This window comes from Aquarana catesbeiana, linkage group LG01 (genome assembly GCF_042186555.1).
Source record: "Aquarana catesbeiana isolate 2022-GZ linkage group LG01, ASM4218655v1, whole genome shotgun sequence".
In the NCBI taxonomy this organism is placed as follows: Eukaryota; Metazoa; Chordata; class Amphibia; order Anura; family Ranidae; genus Aquarana; species Aquarana catesbeiana.
In genome coordinates this window covers 934,360,374-934,384,602 of record NC_133324.1, presented here as the reverse complement: position 1 = coordinate 934,384,602, position 24,229 = coordinate 934,360,374, and the positions used below count along the sequence as shown (strand labels likewise).

General features: G+C 45.5%; 1 protein-coding gene across 1 annotated transcript in view; it reads left to right on the top strand.

Moving 5' to 3' along the window:
• RAB11FIP5 (RAB11 family interacting protein 5) overlaps nt 1-24,229 on the top strand; it is a gene marked incomplete in the record, with an annotated part of 102,098 nt that overhangs the window by 4,126 nt on the left and 73,743 nt on the right. The window contains 1 exon segment of the mRNA XM_073611063.1: nt 6,059-6,457. Within this exon segment, the coding sequence (XP_073467164.1) occupies nt 6,102-6,457 (356 nt within the window).

The window sequence follows — 24,229 nt, the reverse complement described above, 5'->3', positions numbered from 1 at the left end:
CTAAAACTGGAGAGTGCAAAATCTGGTGCAGCTGTGCATGGTAGCCAATCGGCTTCCAGGTTTTAGCCCTGGTTCACATTGGAGCAATTTCAAATTTCAAATTGCATGCCAAATCGGCGGCTATTGCTGGCAATGGCACTGACCCGAATCGGTGCAGCGCCTGCTTTGCGGCTCCCCACCGATTCCGAGAAGTAGTTCCTGTGCTGCTTTTGGCGACCTCGGGGGAGATTTGTATAGACATCTGTGTGGCTCCCCACCGATTCCGAGAAGTAGTTCCTGTGCTGCTTTTTGGCGACCTCGGGGGAGATTTGTATAGACATCTGTGCGGCTCCCCACCGATTCCGAGAAGTAGTTCCTGTGCTGCTTTTGGCGACCTCGGGAGAGATTTGTATAGACATCTGTGCGGCTCCCCACCGATTCCGAGAAGTAGTTCCTGTGCTGCTTTTGGCGACCTCGGGGGAGATTTGTATAGACATCTGTGCGGCTCCCCACCGATTCCGAGAAGTAGTTCCTGTGCTGCTTTTGGCGACCTCGGGAGAGATTTGTATAGACATCTGTGCGGCTCCCCACCGATTCCGAGAAGTAGTTCCTGTGCTGCTTTTGGCGACCTCGGGGGAGATTTGTATAGACATCTGTACAGCCTGCACAGACGTCTGTCAAATCGCTCCTGAATTTGGACTGCATTGCTGGGTTGAACTTGCACGATTTCTCCCCCACAGCGATGTGCACCTGGCTAAGTCCCTGTTCACACTGAAGAAATTTTTACATTTACACAAAAAAAAAGGCCTAGAGGCGGAAGTGACGCCAGCTTCGGTCCTCTAAGGGCATAGTCGAGTGGGTGCCATCTTGCCCTCGCCCGACTAACTGCCTATCGCTCCAGGGGATTGGATCGTTTCCTCCTTTTACCGACATCTCCGGTAAGCTGGGGAAATGACCGGAAAGCGGGGGAGGGTGTACCTCTCCTGCTGCCTATAAGAGTGATCCTGTGGCGAATCCGCCACCGGGATCACTTTTATGTGAAAGCAGATCACCCACTGTTTAAAAAAAATATATAATATGTGGTCTGGAAGAGGTTCAAGGTATGTTCACCTTCACCACAAACCTGCCTATGCAGATAAAAACGAACTGCTGCTCTGAATAAAGTTGAATGTAGGGGCCATCTACATACCTTATGAAGCCTGACTGGAATACTCCCAGGATGTTGCCAAGTGAGGCCTAGTTGTCACTGCTCTCCTCCGACATCACAGGAGTGAGCTCTTTCTCTTATTCAAACCCCCTCACATACTCACTCTCTCCCCTCATGCAGTAGCTCCGAGCTCAGCATGAGAGCCAACTCCTGTGATGGTGGCGGTAAGCAAGGATGACTAGGCCTCACTTAGCAACGCCCTGGGGGCACTCCAGTCAGGCTTCATAATCTACATACCTTATGGAGCCTATGGAGATTTTTAAGGGTAAAAGTTTGTCGCCATTCCACGAGCGGGCGCAATTTTGAAGGGTGACATGTTGGGTATCGATTTACTTGGCGTAACATTATCTTTCACATTATAAAAAAAAAATTGGGCTAACTTTACTGTTGTCTTATTATTTATTTTATTTTTTTTTTTTTTATTCAAAAAAGTGCGCTTGTAAGACCGGTGTGACAAAGTATTGCAACGACCGCCATTTTATTCCCTAGGGTGTTAGAACCCCCAAACATTTATACTTCTTTTTTTTTTTTTTTTCTAGCAAAAAAAAAATGTTTTTAACTTGTAAACAACACATCTAAAAAAAGAGGCTCAGTCCTTAAGTGGTTAAATTGGGAGTAAACTCCATCAGGGTTTACTTCCTCTTTAAGGCAAGTTTCACATAAGTGCTAGTATGCGATGCATACTAACACATTATAACTTTTACCTTGCAGGTTTAAAAAAAAAAAAACATGACAGTTTTTTACCGCTTGAGGCCGGGTTCACACATGCTGCAGCTCCCAGCATGGGGTCCGGTGTGTCCCTGTTCACCGGTTTCAGGTGCGAATCGGGTCCGAATTTTTACCTGAATCAGAACCAAAGAAGCACAGGACCCTTTCCAACTGACGCAGCCACCCCTGGGGTGTGTGAACCGACTCCATTGCGAGCTAGGCACACTCTCCTGTCATGCGAATTGGATATGGGGAAACCCGCGTCCAGTTCGCATAAGTGTGAACCCGGCCTCAATCTAAAAAATGTCCCTTACCGCCATAGGCAGGTTTTTTTTGTAAAGGTGAACTATAGCAGAGTTTCACCCAAAAGTGGAACTTCTGCTTTAAGCACTCCTCACCCCCCTTACATGCCACGTGGTGTTTTTTTTTTTTTTTTTTTTTTTTTTTGGGGGGGGGGGGGGCAGCGTGTACCTAGTTTTGACAGGTACCCAGCTCCCACTTCCTGCTCTCGCCACCTAGGCAACTCCTCCTCTCCTCCTCCCTCTCTGCAATCTTCTGGGACACGTCGCAGGTCCCAGAAGTTTGCCTGGCCACTAACAGAGCGCAGCGCTACTCGCGCAGTGCGCACTTCCCTGTGAATCCGCAGGCTGTCACAGCCGGGTGCCCACAGTTGCAATGCCGGCGCAGGGGAGAGGGGTGAGGCTTCGGGCGGCCGCATCGCTGGATCGTGGAACTGGTGAGTGTCTGTTTATTAAAACTCAGCAGCTACACTTTTTTTTTTTTTTTTTTTTTTTTGTAGCTGCTGACTTTTAATAAACTTACAAACTAGTGGAACTCCGCTTTAAGGAAAAATGGGACCAATGGCATCCATCGTTCTTTCTGATGCTTCATAACCTGCTTGGGGATCCAGGGCTAAGTACCAAAAGGACCACCTCTCTATAGACTATGGATTTAACTGTTTGGTTTCCTCCCATTATCCATAAACAAACCTGTGTTAATCAACTAATACCTAACCTGCTCTTCTCCTGCATGGGATACGGCAGCATATTTTTAAAAGATGTCTTGCTTCAGAGTCCTAGGCTTGATATTTTAGTGTTTGGATGCTGGAGAGAAAAAATATATTTTAAAGGTCTCTCTGCTGTGCCCATTATGAGGGTTTCCCACCATCCCTGTGCTGAGTTCCTGGGTCTGTACCCCTGCTGTGTCCATTGCGAGGGTTTCCAGGAACTCAGCACAGGGATGGTGGGACCCACTCATAATGGGCACAGCAGGTGTACAGACCTGGGAACTCAGCATAGTGATTATTATTAAACAGGATTTATATAGCGCCAACAGTTTGCGCAGCGATGGTGGAAACCCCTCATAAGGGGCACAGCAGGTGTACAGGCCCAGGAAATCAGCACAGGGATGATGGGGATCCTCATAAATGGTACACCTGTGCCGAGTTCCCTGGTCTGTACACCTGCTGTGCTCATTATTAGGGGTTGCCACCATCCCTGTGCTGAGTTCCTGGAACCCCTCACAATGGGCACGGCAGGTGTAGAGACCCCCACCATCCCTGCACTGAGTTCCCAGGTCTGTACACCTGCTGTGCCCATTATGAGGGGTTCCGGGAACTCCGCACAGGGATGGTGGCAACCCCTAATAATGAGCACAGCAGGTGTACACACCTTGGAACTCAGTGCAAGGATTGTTGGGTCTCTACACCTGTTGTGCCATTTATGAGGGTTCCCACCATCCCTGTACTGAGTTCCCAAGTCTGTACACCTGCTGTGTCCATTGAGGGGCTCCCACCATCCCTGTGCTGAATTCCTGTGTCCATTATGAGGATTCCCACCATTCCTGCATGGAGTTCCTGGGTCTGTACATTTGCTGTACCCATTATGAGGGGTTCCCACCATCCTTGTGCTGAGTTCCTGGGTCTGTACACCTGCTGTCCATTATGAGGGGTTCCCACCATCCTTGTGCTGAGTTCCCGGGTCTGTGCAACCTGCTGTACCCATTATGAGCAGGTTCTCACCATCCCTATACGGAGTTCCTTGGTCTGTACACCTGCTGTGCGCATTATGAGGGGTTCCCACCCATTCCTGCTGAATGTTTTGGAGAAATACAGTGATGGGAATGAAAACACCTCCGAACCCCATGACTGATGAGAAAAAAAGTCAGAACCTATTGGAGATCCTGAGGGATATGAGAGACCTCCCTGGACTGCACCTATAAGTGAAACATGACGTTCAGCACAGCTAACCCTTTCCTGGCTGCTAGTGTTGTAATACCATAGCTCTCTGCTGTTGGAAACCCCAGCCAGTTTTATGGTGTTCTATATTTTGCCCTGCAGCCAAGATGGCCCCCACCTTGGCTGATATCTTCGCATTCTTCCCCTTCTTACTGAAAGTGTGGAGCTATGTGGTCATGTGACAACTGCATGAAACCATGGCCAATAACTGTCATGGTTTTTATCACCAGAATCCTCTCATTGTGAGAAACTAGTATGACTTTAACATGGGATGCTTTAGGGGGAGTAACCCCTTCCTCCAATAGCAGAAGCTGATGGATCATCCAATAAGGAAAGCCTTGGTGTTACTGTTTTGGGATTAAGGAGAATGGACAGTTGGCCAAAAGTTGCTTTTTTTTTCCCCATCTTCCTGGCTGCCATGCTGGTGCTCTTTGCTCATAGTTTGTCAGCATCCCAGGACAAGGCAGAGGATTTTTCTTTGACTTTTTCCTGAGCTGCACTTATTTTGGATCAGTTTTAAAAGAAATTTTGAAGACAGAGGGTTAGCATTTTCGGCAATGGCAGCCCCTTTAGTTCTGTCATGACAGGTTTGCTTTACAACCACTTAAGGAACCAGGCCTACTGACCATTTTTGTTAACAAGTAAAATTTTTTTTTTTTTTTTCTAGAAAATTACTTAGAACCCCCAAACATTGTGTGGGTTTTTTTTTTTGCTCTGTCACAAAAAAATGTAAACCTCTTTTGTGACAACAATAAAGCATGACAGGTCCTTTTTATGGAGACATTGGGGGTCAATAAGACCCCCACATTTCCTCTACAATGGAAAGCATTAGATTAAAAAAAAAAAAATTTGCTCTAGTGCTTCTAAAAAAAACAAAAAAACAAAATGGCCTTGTTTACATCAGACCGGAACCAGAAGTGATGTCATGATGTTGCTCCGGTCCGCCTAGGCCATCTGCTCCTCTCTGTGGCCAGATGCTGCCAGGCCTGGATTGGTTCTCGGGCTTCCCAATCGGCCAGGTAAGCCCAATAACCACCGGAAATCGTCAGGGAGGGGGATGACCCCTCCTGCCGTCTCTAAAAGCTATCCAGCAGCTAATCTGCCACTCGGATCACTTATCGGAAATACCGACGCCTGAGGGAAATTTCAATACCAGGGTTATGGCATCTAGCTGCAGCCATAACCCCGGTATTAAATGTCAACGTTATGGTGGGTGGCAAAGACATTGACCAAATTGCCTAGTGGGGTCTACATATAATTGTTGGTGTCTTCCAGAACCACCAAATATTCACTGGATATTATAGCAGTCAGTATGTATTTTTTTGCATTTCGGTAGTGTTGATAACTAGCCCAATGCCTCCTGCACTTTCCAATTGAATGGTAAGTCCGACTATAAAGTTCATGACCCATAGGAAAGTAAAAGGAAGTGGTGTGGGGAGGAACAGGCGTTGACACCTTTTGATTATTGAAAAGAATCTGTATATTGGGGTGGGTGTTCCAGAAGACATCTAAAGCAGTTAGCAAGCCCCATTGGGTATCTGCATTGTAGTCTTACGGCCTGTTTGATACCAATATGGTAGTGGCAAGCTTATGGTAAGGGACGAGTTAAAATGGAGAATGGACTTTGCAACATGACTACTAATAAAACGCATACCTCAGCGTCACATTGGGTTCTCTCCGCTTAATATTATAGACTATAGAGAACACTCTGTAGGAGAGGCCAGTCACATGATTCTTGAAACTCTACTTGTTTTTTGGGTTGTTTTTTTTTTTTTTGTTTGTTTTTTATTTTGCTTACTCATCATCTGCTCTGGAGGTTCCACAAAAAAAATGGTCTATTTTGGTATTGATTGTCTTGAGTGCTCACCATAATGAAATATTGAGTTGTATTTCTATTTTAACACACCTCTCCTTCCTTTCTTCTATAGGCACCCCTGATTTCCACCGCAGCCTCACATCTCACTCATCCTCATGTTCCTGCGACCGGAACCTGAACTGGGTTGGTTCCCCACCCATGTTCAGGTCACCATCCTAGAAGCCAAAGGCCTTCGAGCCAAGGGGAAACACGGCACCAGCGATGCCTACACGCTGATCCAGGTAGGACGGGAGAAGTACAGCACCTCTGTGGTGGAGAAGACCCCCGGTTCCCCAGAATGGAAAGAGGAATGTACTTTCGAGCTGTCCCCCGGAGCCCTGGAGAGGGGGGAGAACTGCGATCTCCAGCTGACGGTCATGCATCGGGCTCTTATTGGCATGGATCAGTTTCTGGGGCAGGCCAACATAGCTCTGCAGACGATCTTTCAAGAGGGACGATCCCAGAGGAACCAGTGAGTACTAGAGCCAACATTGACCGGTGGTCTTACTATTTTTTCCCTCTCTGTGCGGCCATATAATTTGATATAGAGTGGTATAGGCATCCTGATTGGGTAGTCAGTGCTTTGCCAACTGGTAAAGCGGCATTCAAAGATCAGTGGACAGTGTGCTACTGAGCACATATGGACACTGATATTGCTGATCTCACCTTTTTAGGAATGTTGTCTTCTTGGTTCAGTGGTTTCAGCACTCAATGAGTGGCCAACCCACTACAAGTATGAGTAGGGATCAAGGTGCATTGGGCTTTAAATGAGGCCTGATGGTAAGGGAAGCTCCTTTCAATGTTCCTCAACCTGTTTATTAGCTGGCAACATGATGTTGGTCATAGTTGCCCATTTGTTGTGTGCATATTGTGAACACAGTGTGTTTTGTTTAAAGGGTCATGTAGCTAGAATTCAATATCCTGTAAGCTTGTCACTATCAAACCGCACTGATATTAATAGAGGGGAATCTGTTGGAGAAAAAAAATATAGTACTGTAAGCCATTAACAGGCAAAGACGCAACTTCTTCTTTTTTTTTTTTTTTTTTTTTCAGCTAAATCAGTTCTGCCAAAATAATCCAATTAATCAATTCATTATGCCCATCCATCCATCCATCCCATTTATCCATCTAGTCTACCATCCTTTTAGCTTGGCCATTTTCCACCCCCCCCCCCCCCCCCCCCCCCACACACACACACACACACACACACACACACACACACACACACACACACACACACACACACACACACACACACACACACACACACACACCCACCCACCCATTTCATCCAGTCAACCTACCCATTCCATCCACTGTCCAGTCAACCCATCTATCTATCTGCTTTCAGAAAGAAGTAGGCAGGGACAAGCCTAGTGCCCCCATGACATGGCTCACTAGACCTCACCTTTAACAAAAATTAATCCTAATATCACATTTGTCATAAGTCATTAAGCGATATGTATATTTTATGGTGGAGATTATAACCTAATCAAGAACCGGTAATGATGGAATCCTAAGATCTAGAGAGGAGGGACTGTTATGAGATGTTTACCCACACTAGGTAGACCAGTAATGACCTACCATGCTGCCGGAATTTAGGATCCTAAAGGGTAATACATTCTCATGGTTGAACACATACTGGGCTAGGAAGGCAATGGCCACAAAGACTAGCTTCCTGATATGGAAATAATAATGAATGAATAAGCAAACAGGGTAGAGTATGATGAGATGTCACCGATCTATAGGTGGAATGGTGTGGACAGGCTACGATCGGAGTGGGTTGTGTTTCCTCTTTGTTTTTGGGCCTTTTTTTTTTTCTTCTATCCATGTTGCATTTGGAAAGTGAATTTGTAGAGCTGTATTTTGATCCTTCTTCCAAGCGCCCATACGAGATTTTTGCTATATCAGGTGATTGTTTTGGTTGACGATCTCTGCGTGGCGCCCATCAAACCACTGTAACTGAATCCAACTACAGTTGCTCAGCACTGCAATGTGATCCCCTGTGATGTTTTTTTTCAGCAGCCAAGACTGCCTATAAAAGCCAGAGAGCTTGGATTTTGAGAAGGAGGATTTACAAGGGAAGAGGCCCTGTTTGGACACGTTGGGAAGAGTACATCTGGTTCGTTGGAAGCTCCTGGGAGCTTTCATTGGCAAAACCTGGAGCTTCATATAAAAATACTTTACACTAGATCTTGAAGCCCAACTGAACTTCCAGTTTAAATGGACTAGAGCCAATGTTCCTTTACAAATTACAGTTGGCATTATTCCTTTTTGAGCCATGGGGCTGGCCCCCTAAATAATAATTAAAACCCCTGCTGGCACCTCAATTTTATACTAATATGGCCACCCCTGAACCAAACCTATTCCAATGGCATAAAAACAAAAGGTGTGCAAAGCCTTAGTTTGTTTCTTTTTAGAAAGTAGCCACCCTAAGAGCCTGTTTTTGGTCTCTTTGCAGAGCTCCTTCATGCCCCTTCCTTGGTCTGATCTACATTTCTGCATGCAGCAAAGCTCATGCTGACTTCGCAGGGGGCATGCTGGCAAACGCAAATCTCGGTAAGCCCTGGTGCACACCTGAGCTGTTTGAATCAATTTTCTAGAAGCACTTCAGCGCTGCCTTGACATGAGATTTCCCATTGTATCCTATGCTGTCTGTTCACACCCGAGCATCCAAGCATTTCTTGAAGCTTGTCGCTCAGAAAAGTATATGTGCTTTTTTTGGGGCACTCACTCTTTTTATGATCTATAGAAATCAAGGGGAGTGCCTGAAAAAGTTTTTGATTTCATGCCTCTCCTGATAATAGAACAAAAAACACTCAAGCGTGGGAAGAAATTCACGTACAAACGCACAAAAAATGCTCCAACAACCATCTGAAGAAGTTCAAGTGTGAGCTTAGGCCAAGACCTGCTGCACCCAAACAAAAAAACAAAAACAAAAAAAAAAAACAATATAAGGTAGGTCTTGGGACTGTCATCTGCACTGCATCATTGAGGTAAATGGGGACCTGTCGAGCGGAGTTTGATGTGCTCCTCAAATTTGAGGCCAAGTGTAGAAAATTAGCCATCGGTACAAGGTCTAAATATGCTTTCCTCATCCATCCATACCATCAATTCATCCTTCAATCCCATTCACCCATCCATCAATCCATCTATGCCTGCCACCCTTCCATCTATCGATCTATCCATCCATCTACCTCATCCTAACCCATCTATTCCTACCACCCATCTATCCATCCCATTCCAGCCATGCCTGCCACCCATCCATCCCATTCCAGCCATGCCTGCCACCCAGCCATGCCTGCCACCCATCCATTACATTCCAGCCATGCCTGCCACCCATCCATCCCATGCCATCCAAAAATTTAAAAAATTCAAAGTCACCAGAACAGGCACAGAGGGAACATTTTCCAATGGGGACAATAATTCTGGTGAGAAGCAGGGAATCCCTCACTTTGGAGACATTTCCTCTCACTTCTTGTTGGAAGGACAGGAAGTGAAGAGAAAAACACACTGACAGGGGTTATAACAATTGGTTAGCCTTCAGTTCTACCTTTTTTGAGAGACCTTCAATTATTTTTTTTCCTTTTAAGTTTGTTTGCCAGTCATGTGGGAGTTTCAGAGCCTTTAGCACAAGGCCCAGCCAGAAATATTTTATGAAAACAAACGTTTTATTTTTTCTTTTCACGTTCCCTGTGCAGCCACCCGGCCATGTTTTCTTTTCTCCTGACTGTTAGCTGTGTGCTGCTCAGGGAGGAAACGGATCAATGGCGGGGACAGTCTATTTTGGGCTTGGTTATTTATGAGGACTGGGCTCAGCCAGTGCTGCATGGAATGCCTGGCTTGCAAAATTCTTCAGGCAGTCTGTGTTCCTTTCAGAGTCTGCTGAACCATTTTGTGTCCTGAGCCCATAGTGATAAACCTGCAGTCTGTCGGTGCGGTAGGATCCGGTGATACCACCAAGGCCTGAGCACAGTTTTTTTTGTTTTTGTTTTTTTCCCAAGCCTCCTGAGATATGCGCTGAGGATATTTGAGAAGGCTGTGGGAGAAGGGACGTGTCATTCTTCCCAGATATTAACTTCATTTTAAGTTGATCTATATGGATACAAGATATATATGTATATGAATAAAGTATAATCTGTAGACCAAATTAACCCATATAATGCATATCAAACATAAAAAAAAATAAACCATTTTAGAGAAATACAAATCAAAATCTGAATTTAAAAGATAAGTATGGGCTTCCCTTTTTTTTTCCTTGCATCTATTCTATGTGAGCTGCTGATATCTAAAAAAAAAAATTCCAGCCCTCTCAGAAGTGCCCCCATTCTGTTAAAATTTAGCTAAATACCTGTGGGAGGGGCTACAGACTTTCATACAGTGTAATACCGACAATGATCTGGCTCTGGAGTCCGCATCCACCCACTTTCCCGTCATTTTGCTTGAGTGCTCTCTGCTCCTTCCCAGAGACTTCAGAGTGTAGTCTTCTTTTTCTTTTTTTTCTTTTTTTCTTTTTTTCCTTTTCCTTTTCCTTTTCCTTTTCCTTTCCTTTCCTTTTCCTTTTCCCTTTCCTTTCCTTTCCTTTCCTTTCCTTTCCTTTCCTTTCCTTTTCCTTTCCTTTTCCTTTCCTTTTCCTTTCCTTTTCCTTTTCCTTTTCCTTTTCCTTTTCCTTTTCCTTTTCCTTTTTCCTTTTCCTTTTTCCTTTCCTTTTTCCTTTCCTTTCCTTTTTCCTTTCCTTTCCTTTTTCCTTTCCTTTCCTTTTTCCTTTCCTTTCCTTTTTCCTTTCCTTTCCTTTTTCCTTTCCTTTCCTTTCCCACCATTGAGGTTAATGGGGACCTGTTGAGCAGAGTTTGATGTGCTCCTCAAATTGAGGCCAAGTGTAGAAAATTATCCATCTGTACAAGGTCTAAATATGCCCTCCCTCCTCCCTCCTCCCTCCTCCTTCCATACCATCAATTCATCCTTTTTTTATCCCATTCACCCATCCATCTATGCCTGCCACCCTTCCATCAATCCATCCATCTACTTCATCCTAACCCATCCATGTCTGCCACCCATTCATCTATCAACTCTTTCCTAAGCCATCTATGCCTGCCACACATCCATGCTTGCCACCCACCCATCCACTTCTATCCATCCTCTTCATCCGATTCCATCAATGCCTGCCACCCACCCATCCATCCACCCCATTCCATCCATTTATCTATCCACTTCATTCCATCCATCCATCCATCTATCCATCTAAATCCACTTCTTTTACCCCATCCCATCCATGCTTGCCATGCATTCCATTCCATCCCATTCCATTCATGCCTTTCACTCATCCTCCATTGTCCATCCACCCACTTTCCTGTCATTTTGCTTGATTTATGTCCGCTGTCTGCTCCTTCCAGAGACTTCAGAGTGTAGTTTCTTTTTCTTTCCTGTATTCTCAGTGGGAAGTGTGCATATCTTTCTAGGGAAGTCTTCTTGGATGTCACGAGAACAAGTGTCCCCATTGGTAGATTTCCACTCTATTTCTGTGCTGGTGCCAACTCAAAATTTTGGCTTTACCAGTCCTTTCATTCCTGGTGATCAGGACAATTGGAGAGAGCTAATCACTGCACTGGGGGGCAACACAGAAAGTAATACAAACCTTAGAGGTTCTTGCCACTCTCCAAAAATTACAAAAATATATTATGCATTTTGTTTTTAGTTGTAATTTAAAGTGGACACATTTTCTCCACAATCTAAAATCTGTTATTATTATTACCACCTCAACCCACTTACCCACCTCTAATCTTGGGCAAGAATAACCTATAACCCCACTCCTGAAGCCTCCTGGGATATACAGGTTGCATATTCCTGAAGGCATCAGCTTCAACACAGTGGCTGGAGAAGGGAATACCTGCTGGCACGTCGTCAGGGGCCAGTTGCTTAAAGTACTGTAAGAAACAGCCGTCTCCTGATGTGAGAAAGGAAGATGGTGGCACAGTACCTTGTAGGCAGGTGTGGTTTGGCCTCTCTGCACAGGTGGTGCTGTCCGGCAGACACCATGCTCCCTGCAGGGGGATTATGTTCCTCTGAGGCCTCCGTGGCATATCAAGAGAGCAGATATCTGATTGGACACGGATGACTTCAGTGGCCATCTTTAGTGTGGGCAGTGCTAATAGCACTATCCCCCCTTTAGTTGGCGCACATTTGCAAAGTGGCCTTCCAGCCACCTCCTGTCAGATGTTGCCGAGCATCATAATTTGTTTTGGGAATACTTTACAAAATTCTCTGTGTGCCGCTGGGCCAGTTCGGCCTTGTCACAGAGTTTGTTACCACCTTGTCGGAACTTTTTGTGTTCATACGCTGCCATCCTTGAACTCTGTGTGCATTATCTTCTCTACGGTGTTCTCCTGGCTTAGAATATCAATTTGCTAAAAAAATAAATAAATAAAAGCCGTGGTGGTGTTGCTCTTTAAATCTGTGCACATGCACCCAGTTGGAACTGTGGAAACTCTAACCACTTTTTTTTTTTTTGCTTGCTTCTGTATACAAGGGTTATTATGGGTCACTTTAGATTGAGTTCTTAGTCGAGTACATCAGCCATATTTCGGGTTGGACTCCGACAGCATTCCAGCAGCTCTATAAATATGTTGGTGCTATGCAGAGGTGGTGCCTTCCTTGAGCACAGTGAGCTTTTTCCATGCAGTATGTTGTGGGAGTAGAGCGGCTGGGCACGGGACATGTGAAATTCCCCCATAAGATGGGCAGGAACAATCAGCCACTTGTTTTGTTGCTAAGACCTACTTAATGTAATGGGATTTGGAAAAGACGGCTGGATGGTGAGCGGACGCTGGTTGTGAAAGGGAGATCATCATCCCGGCTTGCGCAGTACACCGCTGTCACATATTGTTCAGGTCTATCCTCTGCAACGGTTCCCCTTCCCCCTTTTTATATCCATTTATTTATTTTTAGGTTCGGTCTACGACCTGCTAAAAATATCTTCTCAGCGGTGGTCAGGGACCTCCGTCTGGAAATGACATTGTCTGGCTTGTTCTATTCTCCACATGGCTGACCCCTTCTACCTCATCTATACACAACTTTTATTTAAAGTTTTTTTTCTAATAATGTGTGGATGGGTTAGAACCTCTGGTGTGTGTTCTTTTCTTTTCTTCTTTTTTTCTTTTTTGTGTGTGTGTTGAACCACTAGTGTTAGAACAAGCAACCTCCAATGGAGATTTCCTTCCTTCCTTCCTTCCTTCCTTCCTTCCTTCCTTCCTTCCTTCCTTCCTTCCTTCCTTCCTTCCTTCCTTCCTTCCTTCCTTCCTTCCTTCCTTCCTTCCTTCCTTCCTTCCTTCCTTCCTTCCTTCCTTCCTTCCTTCCTTCCTTCCTTCCTTCCTTCCTTCCTTCCTTCCTTCCCTCCCTCGTAATATTTTTGATTTCTAATCACTTTGTCCCAATGACCGTGGTCACCAAGATACCTAGCATACCAACTTAGAATGTGAATCCAACGCCACCCCTGGAGTAGGGCCACAGATGGCAAACAAAAAAAAAAAAACCTCAGAGACTGAGTAGAAAAGTCTGTCCCCTGCTAGCATGCTACAGAAAAGGACCTGTGGTCTCCCTGCAGAGACCTGCTTAGTCGGAGCTAGAGCTTTTCAATCAGTACAAGGTGTGAACTCTGCTGATTTAGAAAGTTTTAGTTCTGATCTAACTTGGTGTGTTTCAGTCAGGGCCGGTGCTACCACTAGGCAAACCTAGGCAGCCGCCTAGGGCGCCCTGCTACCTAGGACACCCGGCCATCGGTGTTCCTACTCTCTTCTCTCTGCAGAAAGCAACTAAGTCTCAGCATCAGCAGGCAGCCGCTGCTCCATTCATACATAGTGTTAGAGGACTGTGTCTGTGTCCCGACTCCCGAATGAATGGAAGCAAGCAAACATTATTTGATGGGCGCTGGTAAGGCTGCATTTGATGGGCGTTGGTGAGGCTGCATTTGATGGGTGCTTCATTAAAAAGGTGGGGTATACATGGGCAGGGAAAAAGGGGTGGAGCCAGGGGGCGGCAAAATGAGGTTTCGCCTAGGGTGTCAAAAATCCTTGGACCAGCCCTGGTTTCAGTCTTCCTGTAGAGAAACCTTCACCACAGAAAGCAAGGGTCTTTTTCTGAAGGCTGTGGCTTCTTTCTAAAGAAAATATAAAATCGAAGATGTTTTTGTTTTGATGAACCTGGAAAGTATTTTCTGGATTTAAGTTGGGTTTTAGCAGTTTACGTCTACTTGCTGCTTTATTTTCAGAGATGGCCTTGGGGGAAAAGTAGTGATGTCCATGGCAGCCAGGCAAATATTTTGTCTTTTTTATTTTAACTTAAGTGATGGAATTTGGTTAGCTGCCTTAATGAAACGTATTCATCCGGGGGGCTGCCACTGTGATCTTCTGACAGTGACAAGTAGGCTGGCTGTCATGTCATGTTGATACTCTAACTCCAATACTTTGAGTTCCTGACCATGAAATCTCTGCAGATCAGGAGTTCTTCATACTTATTCCAGGTCAAGATCCCTAAGGTTACCTCCTGTACCTCAGTTTTGGAGATGAAGTGATCACATTCCCTCTGTTCTCAGCTGCATACGACCTGGGGAGGAGAAGCAGCAGCACACTGATCTTTCCAGTGAGAGGCTGTACAGGTATAATCATTGGAGGAGAGCAGGATGAGTCTCTAGCACAGCTAGAAAACTGACCATGGTGTGTTCTCCTGCTTGGTGTGGTCAGTTTTTAATGGTGAAAGCAGAGGGACTGGCAGGAATACCAGAGATTTCACATAAAGGAAGCAAAACATAGGGAGCAGGATACGTTCTCTTACAAGTGCATGGTACAACAGGCACATATCAGGGCAACAAATGTTGGGGCAACAAATGCTTTAAGGCTTGGGCTTCCCAAGTCTTGTACAGTCTACGCTCCTGTTGATGGGAGGTGGTGGGGGGGTCAGCAAATAAAAGGATAATTGTACTCTATCCTTTTATTTGACTGCCCCCCAACTCCCAGCAGAAGTGTGGACTGTTGAATATACAACTTGGGGAAACCCAACTCTTAAAGTAGAACTATGGGGAAATCTTTTTTTTTTTTTTTTTTTTTTCATTTTGAATAGAGTAAGGGAGGGTTATAACCCCTGTCAGATTATTTTCTCTATCTCTATCTCTATCCCATTGCAGAGATTTCCATTACCATAGCTAAACGGGAAGTGAGAGAAAATCCCTGCAAATTAAGGGAATCCCGTGGGGCCCCTTCAGGTCACCAGAACTAGTATCCCCATTGGAAGATTTCCCCTTTATTTCTTTTTTGGGGACAACCCAAAATGTGAGGTGTTTGTGTGTTGTGTAGTGTTTGGTTTTAGTTTTTTACTTTTATCTTTCAATGATAATGATAAACAGGACAAATGGAGAGGTTGAATCTCCTTTTACGGGGCCATGGAGAGCAATAAAAACTGACAGTTGTTCTAATCCCTCTCTACTCCAAAACAAAAAAATGTTGCCTTTTAATTTATACTTTAAGCTCACCAGTCCACGGTCCAGCCAGATCCAAAGACTTTGGGCTTCCTCAAATCTTATACTCAACAGTCTACCATCCTGTTGATGGGGGTGGGGGGGGGACTGGCAAATAAAAGGAAAATTGTATTCCAGAAGCATGGACTGTTGAGTATAAGACTTGGGGAAGCCCAACTCTCAAGCTCACTAGTCCACAGTCTGGCCATATCCAAAGACTTGGGCTTCCCTTAAGTCCTCTACTCAGCAGTCCACACTCCTGCTAATGGAGGGTAGCAAATAAAAGCACAATTGTACTCTATATCCAGTGATGGCTGGTGCTGTATATTTTGGAGGGGTTGGGAAACAAGACACCCGTCGCCAGCCCACTTTCCTCCCTGGTAGTTCGTCCGTTTCCCCCCCCCCCCCCCCACACCAGCCCCGTACTTTCCCCATCTAGCAGCTTCAGCTCCTTCCTGCGTCTCCTCCTCAGCGGAGGCTTCCTCCTCGACGGCTTCACCCTGCATCTCCGACTTCACTGTGTTTTCCCTCGGTGGCCAATATGATCGCTTCTCCTCTCGGTCAATCGGGTCTCAGGACCCGCTTCCTGATTGGCCGGGGGAAGACAATAGCGACTATTAAATGGCTATTGTCGCACAACTGGGTGGGCTCAGGGCTCAGTGCTGTGCCCGAGCCCACCCCTTTTTTTTTTTTTTTTTTTTTTTTTTTAGGCCAATTAGAGCTTCAGGCTCTAATCGTGTGCTTCAAAAAAAATGAATAAAAAAAACATTGGGGTCCGGCGCCCTGCATGCTGGCTGCATGGATTAGGGGGGCGGCGCCCCTAATGGACAGGCCACCACTGACTCTATCCTTTTTATTTATAGGAGCGTGGACTGCTGAGTAGAAGACTAAAGCCCTGTACGGGCCGATTGTTGGGAGACATTGGGTGGTTCTAGAAAAACCGGCCAACACTCAGCCCGTGTGTATGTCGGTTTAGCCAGCTTTTGTCGGATGAGCATGCTGGAAAACCAGCAGCCGACTGATTCCTGATCAGTGCTCTCAGCCGATAGCTGAGGGCACTGATCGGAGTGTTCTGGCAGGGGGGCCGTCTTCCTGTCTGAACCCAACAGCTCAGTGAGGGAGATCGCTGTACTAAATTCGGATAGTTAGGACAATGTCTCCGACTGTAACTGTCAGTTTTTTGGGCTGAACGAAAGAAAAAAACTTGTAATGTGTACCAGGCATTAGGGAGGCCCAAGTCATTCACTCACCACTCCACACTCCTGTTTGATCAATGCTATGTGGCCCACAAGGAGCAACTTCTTGTGTGCAAAAACATTACATCATTCCTGTGAATGCTGCAAATTAAATGTCCACCTGGAAAAGCCTAACTTGGATAGGTCCCTTTCTGGTCTCCCAAGCCCCCCTAGGACTAATCGGTAGGCAGTGGAGGTCTAAGAGCTGGGTCAAAGCTTGAGGTCAGAAATCTGGATATAGTCAACTTTTGGACCTGTAATCTTCCTATGCATTTATCCCCCCCCCCCCATCTGCTCAATATGAATGGTCCGGATTTCTGACGGGAGGCTCACTAGAGGGTGTGGGCAATGTTCCTCTCTAGAATTGTAAGACCTCGGTGTATGTCCCCCTCCCCTATCAGTTCAGATGAAATTATTTCACCAGACTTGGTGAGAATTTTAGATTTGGAAACCGGTGCTCTTGAACAAAATGTTTCCCAATCAAGCCAGGAAGGGCTGATATGAAAGAGATAATTAACGGTAGAAATTCTGAGGGTGTGACGCTTTTTTTTACAAACCCATCTGAGTGACTGCAAGAAAACTTTAGATCTGACGTTGGTTTTTTTTTTTTAAGTGAAGTTATCCATTAAAACCTGGGTTTCAGGGCCTGTCTGAGGAGTCTTTTGATCTCCGGCTCGTCTTGTTTGCGCTGTTATTCCCCAAATGCTGCCTCGGTTTGAGGAGGATTTTCCTGTCTCTTTTATCCTCATAACCTGCAGGCAGGCAGATGCCTGGCTTCAAAACTTCACAAGGTAAAAGGAAACCTGTGCTTTTTGCTAAAAAAAAAAAAATGCTGCACAAGCCGGCTTTGTAATTTTAATTATTCTATAAAACCACCCATCCATTTCCATTTGCAGCAAGCATGACCATGGTGTGGGAGTTGTGTTCCTTTTTTTTTTTTTTTTTTTTTTTTTTTTTTTTTTTTTGTACAAAGCACCTGCAGAAATCTCGTTCCCCTGGTCCCGTGATGGACTGTCTTTGTGGTTTACTGCAGTGAGGGCTTTCCTTGGTTATATATGGACCACATATCTACCATAGTCTGGGGATTGTGGAAACGGTCCTTCGTTTCCTGTGTCAAATGATTTGGGTCAGTTTGCCGATTGGCAACTGGGTGCAGAATGCTGTGACTGTTTGGGTGGCGTGATCTCCTTCCCTATTAGGTACATTAAAGTGGTTGTAAACCTCAGACATGAAATATGAATAAAGCATATCCCTCTATAGTGTGTACTTGTCTCAATTCAGAGCACCTCCTTCCTCTATCAGCATGAGTCACAATGACAAGTTTTCCTGACACCAAGAGAAAAATGGTGACGGGGAGGGAACTCCAGCTGATTGACAGCCTCAGCTTTGTTTTTGTGAGCTGTGTGAAGGGGGTGTGTCCCTTCCCTCCAATCAGATCTCACTAAGCTCTGCAGAGTGTAACTTCAGGTATCCGCCTCCTTCTTTTTTTTTTTTCTGAACCCTCAGACGAGCTTTAAATGCCGCACTATGAACAGATGTAGTCAAGAGAAGACTACAGATAAATGGGTACAACTTATGTAGGTTTTTGTTTAATTTGTGTATTACCTGAGGCCAGTTACTTCACTGGGTATATGTGAGGGTTTACAACTACTTCAAAGTTAATTCTGCAGAAGCAGAGCAGCAGTTCAGGAATGTGTGTTCAGGTATCCAACCATTTTGCTCTTGCTCCGACTTGCACTAATTATTTTAGGTGTATTCCTACCAGCATCAAGGATTGGCACTAATTCTAATATCCCAGTAACACCAACTGGGGGTTTATTTTGCACTCCCAGACACCGACAAGACAGCATTTATTTTATCCACCAACAATTTAGTTTTTTATCCCAGTTACTCCCAAAAATGGGGGTTTGTTTTATCACATGATCACTATTTATGGTTGTGTTTTTTTTGGCCCACGGGCACAGATGATTGGGGGGGTTTGTCTGTCTGGTTTTTGGCCCACGGATACTGATGGGGCTTGTCGGTGCCCATGGTCTAAAAGACAATAAGGGTTTGTTTTTGAGCCCATGACTGCCGACAATAGGGGTTGTCTTTTAGCCGAAGGACACAGATGATGGGGGCTTGTTTTAGCCCACGGATTATGGGTTTTGTTTGCTTTTTACCTCAAGGATGATGACGTTTGTTTTTAGCCCATAGACACCGATGATGGGAAGTTTGGCTGTTTTAGCCCATGGACCCAAACAATGGGGGGGGGGGGGTTTGTCTGTTTTAGCCTTTGGATGCCCAACAATGGGGTTTGGGGTACACCGTGTGTGTGTTTGGGTTTTTTTTCCCGTTCACATGATCCCATACATATACTTGTATATAAGTCTTTTTATAGAGCTTGCTTCCATATCTGGAAGCTGGCAATTGTCCTCTCACTTTTTGTGTAAATATATTCTGTAGTCGGATCCAGCTCTGCAGTATATTTAGCTCAGATTCCACATACTCTAGAAAGCAGTGTTCAAACAATGCTAAATATGTCGTCGCATGGGATGGTCCATTTTATAGCTTCATAAATGTGTGTTTTTTTTTTTTTTTTTTTTTTTTATCCTTTCAAACCTTGTTTTTTGGCGGTGTTTGTAGGATCGCTGTTTTTGGCTGTTTTGATCGAGCCCTCCAGACCTTTTTGGGTAGTTGGTTCAGGATGCAAGCCCTGGACCCTGGCACCTTTTTAAACACAAGTGGGGAATGTCCGCCTATATGATTCTATCTCAGAAGGTTCACTTTAAGTTCAACTCCTCTGAGTTTTAGTTTATATTTTCAGTCTCCTGAGAAATTCCACAGACTGCTGTGAGCTGTGCAGTCTCCATCATGTTGCCTCCAAACCCCCTCCCGGGTGCCTGCTGTTTATACTGTCGACTGCTTGTTGAGACAGGTAGAGAGAAGATTTCCTTTCAGAGGAGTGTGATAGAACATTTCCAAGTATCATCTATAACAGCCTTTCTCAACCTTTTTCAACACAGAGGAACCCTTGATATAACTTTCTGGTCTCAGGAAACCCCTGCTAAAAATTGCTATATCTACAACTCATGATACATTAGTGTGATGGTCAGTGGGAAGAATGTTCCTTACGCTTGTGGACACTGGGAAGAATTACCTCCTTACGAATGGCTAAAAAGATCAATGGTGGCAGTTGGACCTTATCTGAGAGGCAGAAATTGCTAATTTCTCAAGGAACCATGAGCAACCACTGGAGGAACCCTGGTTGAGAAACCCTGATCTATAACAATACCGACCTCTTTCAGAAATGTACGTTCTTCTGCTGAGGACCAAATTGGCTCCAGCTACACCAACTTCTCTGCTCTGCTGGAAGACTCTGCCTAACACTCATCTTCTGAAATGCTCTGCTCCTTCCTCTATCCAATTCCCCTCTCCTGAAATACTCTGCTCTGCTCTGCTGGAGGACTCTGCTCTTTCGTCTACTCAACTCTCCTCTCCTGAAATACTCTGCTGGAGGACTCTGCTCCTTCCTCTCTATCTCTCCTCCCCTGAAATAGCCTGCACTGCTGGAGGACACTCTGCTCCTTCCTCCTATCTAACCCTCCTTTCCTCAACTACTCTGCTCACTTTAATCACTTTACCTGTTCTCTGGCTGGAGAGCTTATTGTGAATGGGGCCTAAATGTTCATTTAACCTTTTTCTAAACCTTTTTGCATCCGTATTGCTTTGACTGGAGATATGGGGGGGTAGACCACAACAGCTCGTCCTGCAAGATCTGCTTGCAGCACGAAATGGCCCATCTACACAGACTCAAAAATGAGAAAAAAAAAAGGCATCTTTGCGTATTTTTCTTTTTCTGTGTTGGCAGATTTTAGTAACGGCCACGCCCCTCAGCACATGTGTCCTCACAGAAAATTGTAGCGGAATAGAGGGAGGTGGGTGGGGGTGTTGTCTCAAAAGTTCTGTAGTTGGGTCCTGATTACTGAGCATACCTCACAACTTTTTGAGATGGGAATGAGGGACACCTATCTACAAAAGTATGCAGGCATAGGACACACCCCCTGCCACACCCCCTTAAAGGAGAATTGTACAAAAAAACAAGAAGTTAAACCCACAAGTGCTTTTTTACCACTACTATTCCTTTTTATATTGGCTTTTGTAATTTACAGATGCAGCAATTTAGAAATCGGATGAAAGGTTTAGTGTTGGGGGGGAAAAAAAATTGATAGATAAAAAGTGTATTTTATATACAACTATATAGATCAGACCAAAATGAGGGACAGAGGGACATTGCTCGAAATCAGGGACAGTTGGGAGCTATGCTGAGAGCACTAGGTCTAACTCTGGTGTCCTATAGGACTGCACAATCCTATTTAGATGCCCTGAACAACAAAGATGATGAAAGTGAGGTTGTTGACTGTATATCTTTTTATGTGACTTCCGTTTGGGATTTAATTAAGGGAAAGGGGGAGGCATTAAAAGGAACGCCTGCTGTTATACTGAGCTTGCTATAGGGATGGACCTCAGGGTTGTGCTTTACAAGTTGTGGTAGTATTCATTAGTAATGCACAGAGCTTCGGAGGAGGGGCAGGGACACCGTTTTACAGAAGGGTAGGCTGTAAAGCCCTGCTATCCAATGTAGGGGGGAGGGCTCACAGTACACAGTGTGTAGCCTACTGTGTCTTAGACCTCCATTCTGGTCTGCAACACAGCAGGCTCCATGCTGAGTGCCAGTGGCTCTGACTGGTCTTGGTACTGGAAATGCCTGCTGTCAAGGTCAGCTGCGGTCCAACATGAAGCCCTATAGATGATGATTTGATCACCTCACTGAGTTTGTGCTCCCTAGCATTGTAGAGTGTGCCAGTAATGGCATCCACACTTTGCAGGTGCTCGACCGCAGTGACCAGACAGTGGACTTGGCGTGGCCCTGCCTATCGCGTATCTGGAAGAGGGTAGATGAAGGGGCTCCTGTTGCCCTAGAGAAGATATGTAGGGGCTCCTGTTGCCCTAGAGAAGATATGTAGGGGCTCCTGTTGCCCTAGAGAAGATATAAAGGTGCTCCTCTTGCCTAGAGTTGCCACATCACCCCTTTAGTCCAGAACACACAATAATTACACTGATTAAGGTGGTAATGAAACTCACTTGGTGCCTTATCTGCATTAAATCAGCCTCCGAAACTGTGTAATGTGTCCTGTATTAAAGGGATGATGTGGCAACCCTCCTCTTGTCCCAGAGCAGAGATGAAGGGGCTCCTCTTGTCCCAGAGCAGAGATGAAGGGGCTCCTCTTGTCCCAGAGCAGAGATGAAGGGGCTCCTCTTGTCCCAGAGCAGAGATGAAGGGGCTCCTCTTGTCCCAGAGCAGAGATGAAGGGGCTCCTCTTGTCCCAGAGCAGAGATGAAGGGGCTCCTCTTGTCCCAGAGCAGAGATGAAGGGGCTCCTCTTGTCCCAGAGCAGAGATGAAGGGGCTCCTCTTACCCTACACTCCTGAAAGTGGTGACAGAGAATGTAAGGACAAGGGAGTGGCACGAGTGCCAACGTTTCTGGCAGTACCAGAGCTGCATCTCTACTGGAGATCTGAAGATTACAGATCAGGAACCAAGCACAGGTTGAAGCCCTTGGCATGGGTAGACATGGCCAGGCAGTGGGGTTTCATTGGTCAAAATGCCCAAACAGCGTAGTACAAGATCAGGAAACGGAATTGGAGTCCAGAAAAGGTAAAAGTCCATAACATTTAGGCAAACCAAGTACAAGCCCGAAGGCAATAAGCAGAGCCCAAAAGGCAGGCCAAGGTTTTAAAGAGGCAAAAGTCAAGAGGTAGGTTGGGAGGCAAGCCAGGTCATACAGAGGCAGGATCAGCAGGTCAGATAGCAGGGCATTGAAAACAAGTTAAAGGCCATTTGGTAATGGCAGTGCTCCAGTTAATATAGGCTGCTGAACGCCAATGCTTTTGCACGAGCTTGCTTGCTAATGCAGGCCCAACACTGAGTTATGGACAGAAGTCTGGTTTCCTTCTACTGGTGTGAATCCTACCATCTTACCATCTTACACTGTCACTTCCTGCAGCAATGAGTCAATAAACTGGTGATCTATTGCCTGCTGATAGAAATGTTTTTTCAGGGTATGGCTGGATTTTGCTTTATCAGGATGTTTCAACATCTCTTTCCAAGCAACAGGCTGTCTTTTATTTGGAATTGCCTAATAGGTAATAATAACTTTCCCTACTCATTGGAAAAAATGTCATGTTTTTTCCAAAGCCATTCCTCTGCTGTGTGTGAGGAAATCCCTGCCAGACCTGGTATCAGACATCCCCCCTTTGTGCGCTCGCTGATAGGCCGGGTGGGGATTTTCCATGTTGGATCTGCTCAGGTTTGTTAACTCTTTACAATTGCAGATGCTGTATAACCTCTTCCATATGCTTAAAGGACCTGTGCTGAGAGGCTGTCAGTGCTGCCTTCTCCCTCTAAAGATGCTTGTTGCTTGGCTGTCATGCTGATGTGATGTCTCCCAGTTCACTGGTGACTATTCAGCTATCCTACAGCTCTTTGGTACTCATGCAGCACTTTGCCGTTTCCCAGTAATAAGAGTGGAAGCATGGAGTTGCAAAGGAGTTGTAATGGTAGTAATCCCCGTCGGCCTCCTGCAGCCTGTCCCCGGCCCCCCGTCGTCTCCTGCATAGAGTTGTCACTTGTCCAGGGTTCACCCAGACGGGGTTTTGAATCATGTCCGGGTTTTAGTCCATCTAAAATACAGACTTATTATTCAGACTGGGCTGTGGCTCCCCAAGTATCCAAGCTAGTCACAAACCAATCTTGTTGCCATCCAGGAGCTGTGGGTGGCTGTCTGGGCGGGGCGATTATGTCAGCAAGAGCAATTTGGCTACACCCACTGTTCACCGAGGCGTGCTATGACAGCCGGCATTACTAATCTCCTTGGGGCACCCAAAGGTGTCCCAGGTCTTTTATAATCCTATAGTGTTTACTATGAAAAAAACTTTGTCCTGTGCTTCTAAAATGTTCAGGTTTGGCTTGAAGAAAAGGTGGTACTCCTACTCCTGCGGCGGGGCCCCTGCCTGCCTCCCTCCTGCGGCCGGGCCCCTGCCTGCCTCCCTCCTGCGGCCGGGCCCCTGCCTGCCTCCCTCCTGGGGCCGGGCCCCTGCCTGCCTCCTGCCTTCCCCCAGAAATGCTTTTCCTATGTAATTGGTATAAGGGGGATATGTATAGTGGGCAAGCCTCACTTCTGGGCTTATCCAGGATAGGAAGCTGCACACCCGACATACTGTGTGTCCTTGCTAAGACAGCTTTTATTGGCATAACTGGTAAAATTATAAAAAAAACACACAAAAAAAAAAAATGTACATGTTTTGGCAAACAGTCGTGGTCATAGCACTTCTGGGCTATGAAGAGATACAGAACCAGCGGGTGACTGCTTTATAAAATGATCATTAATTAATTTTTACATGTAGGCCATTTAAGTACCCTTAGAAGCCTGGCTAAAAAAAAAAAAAACTCAGTTAGTGTAGTG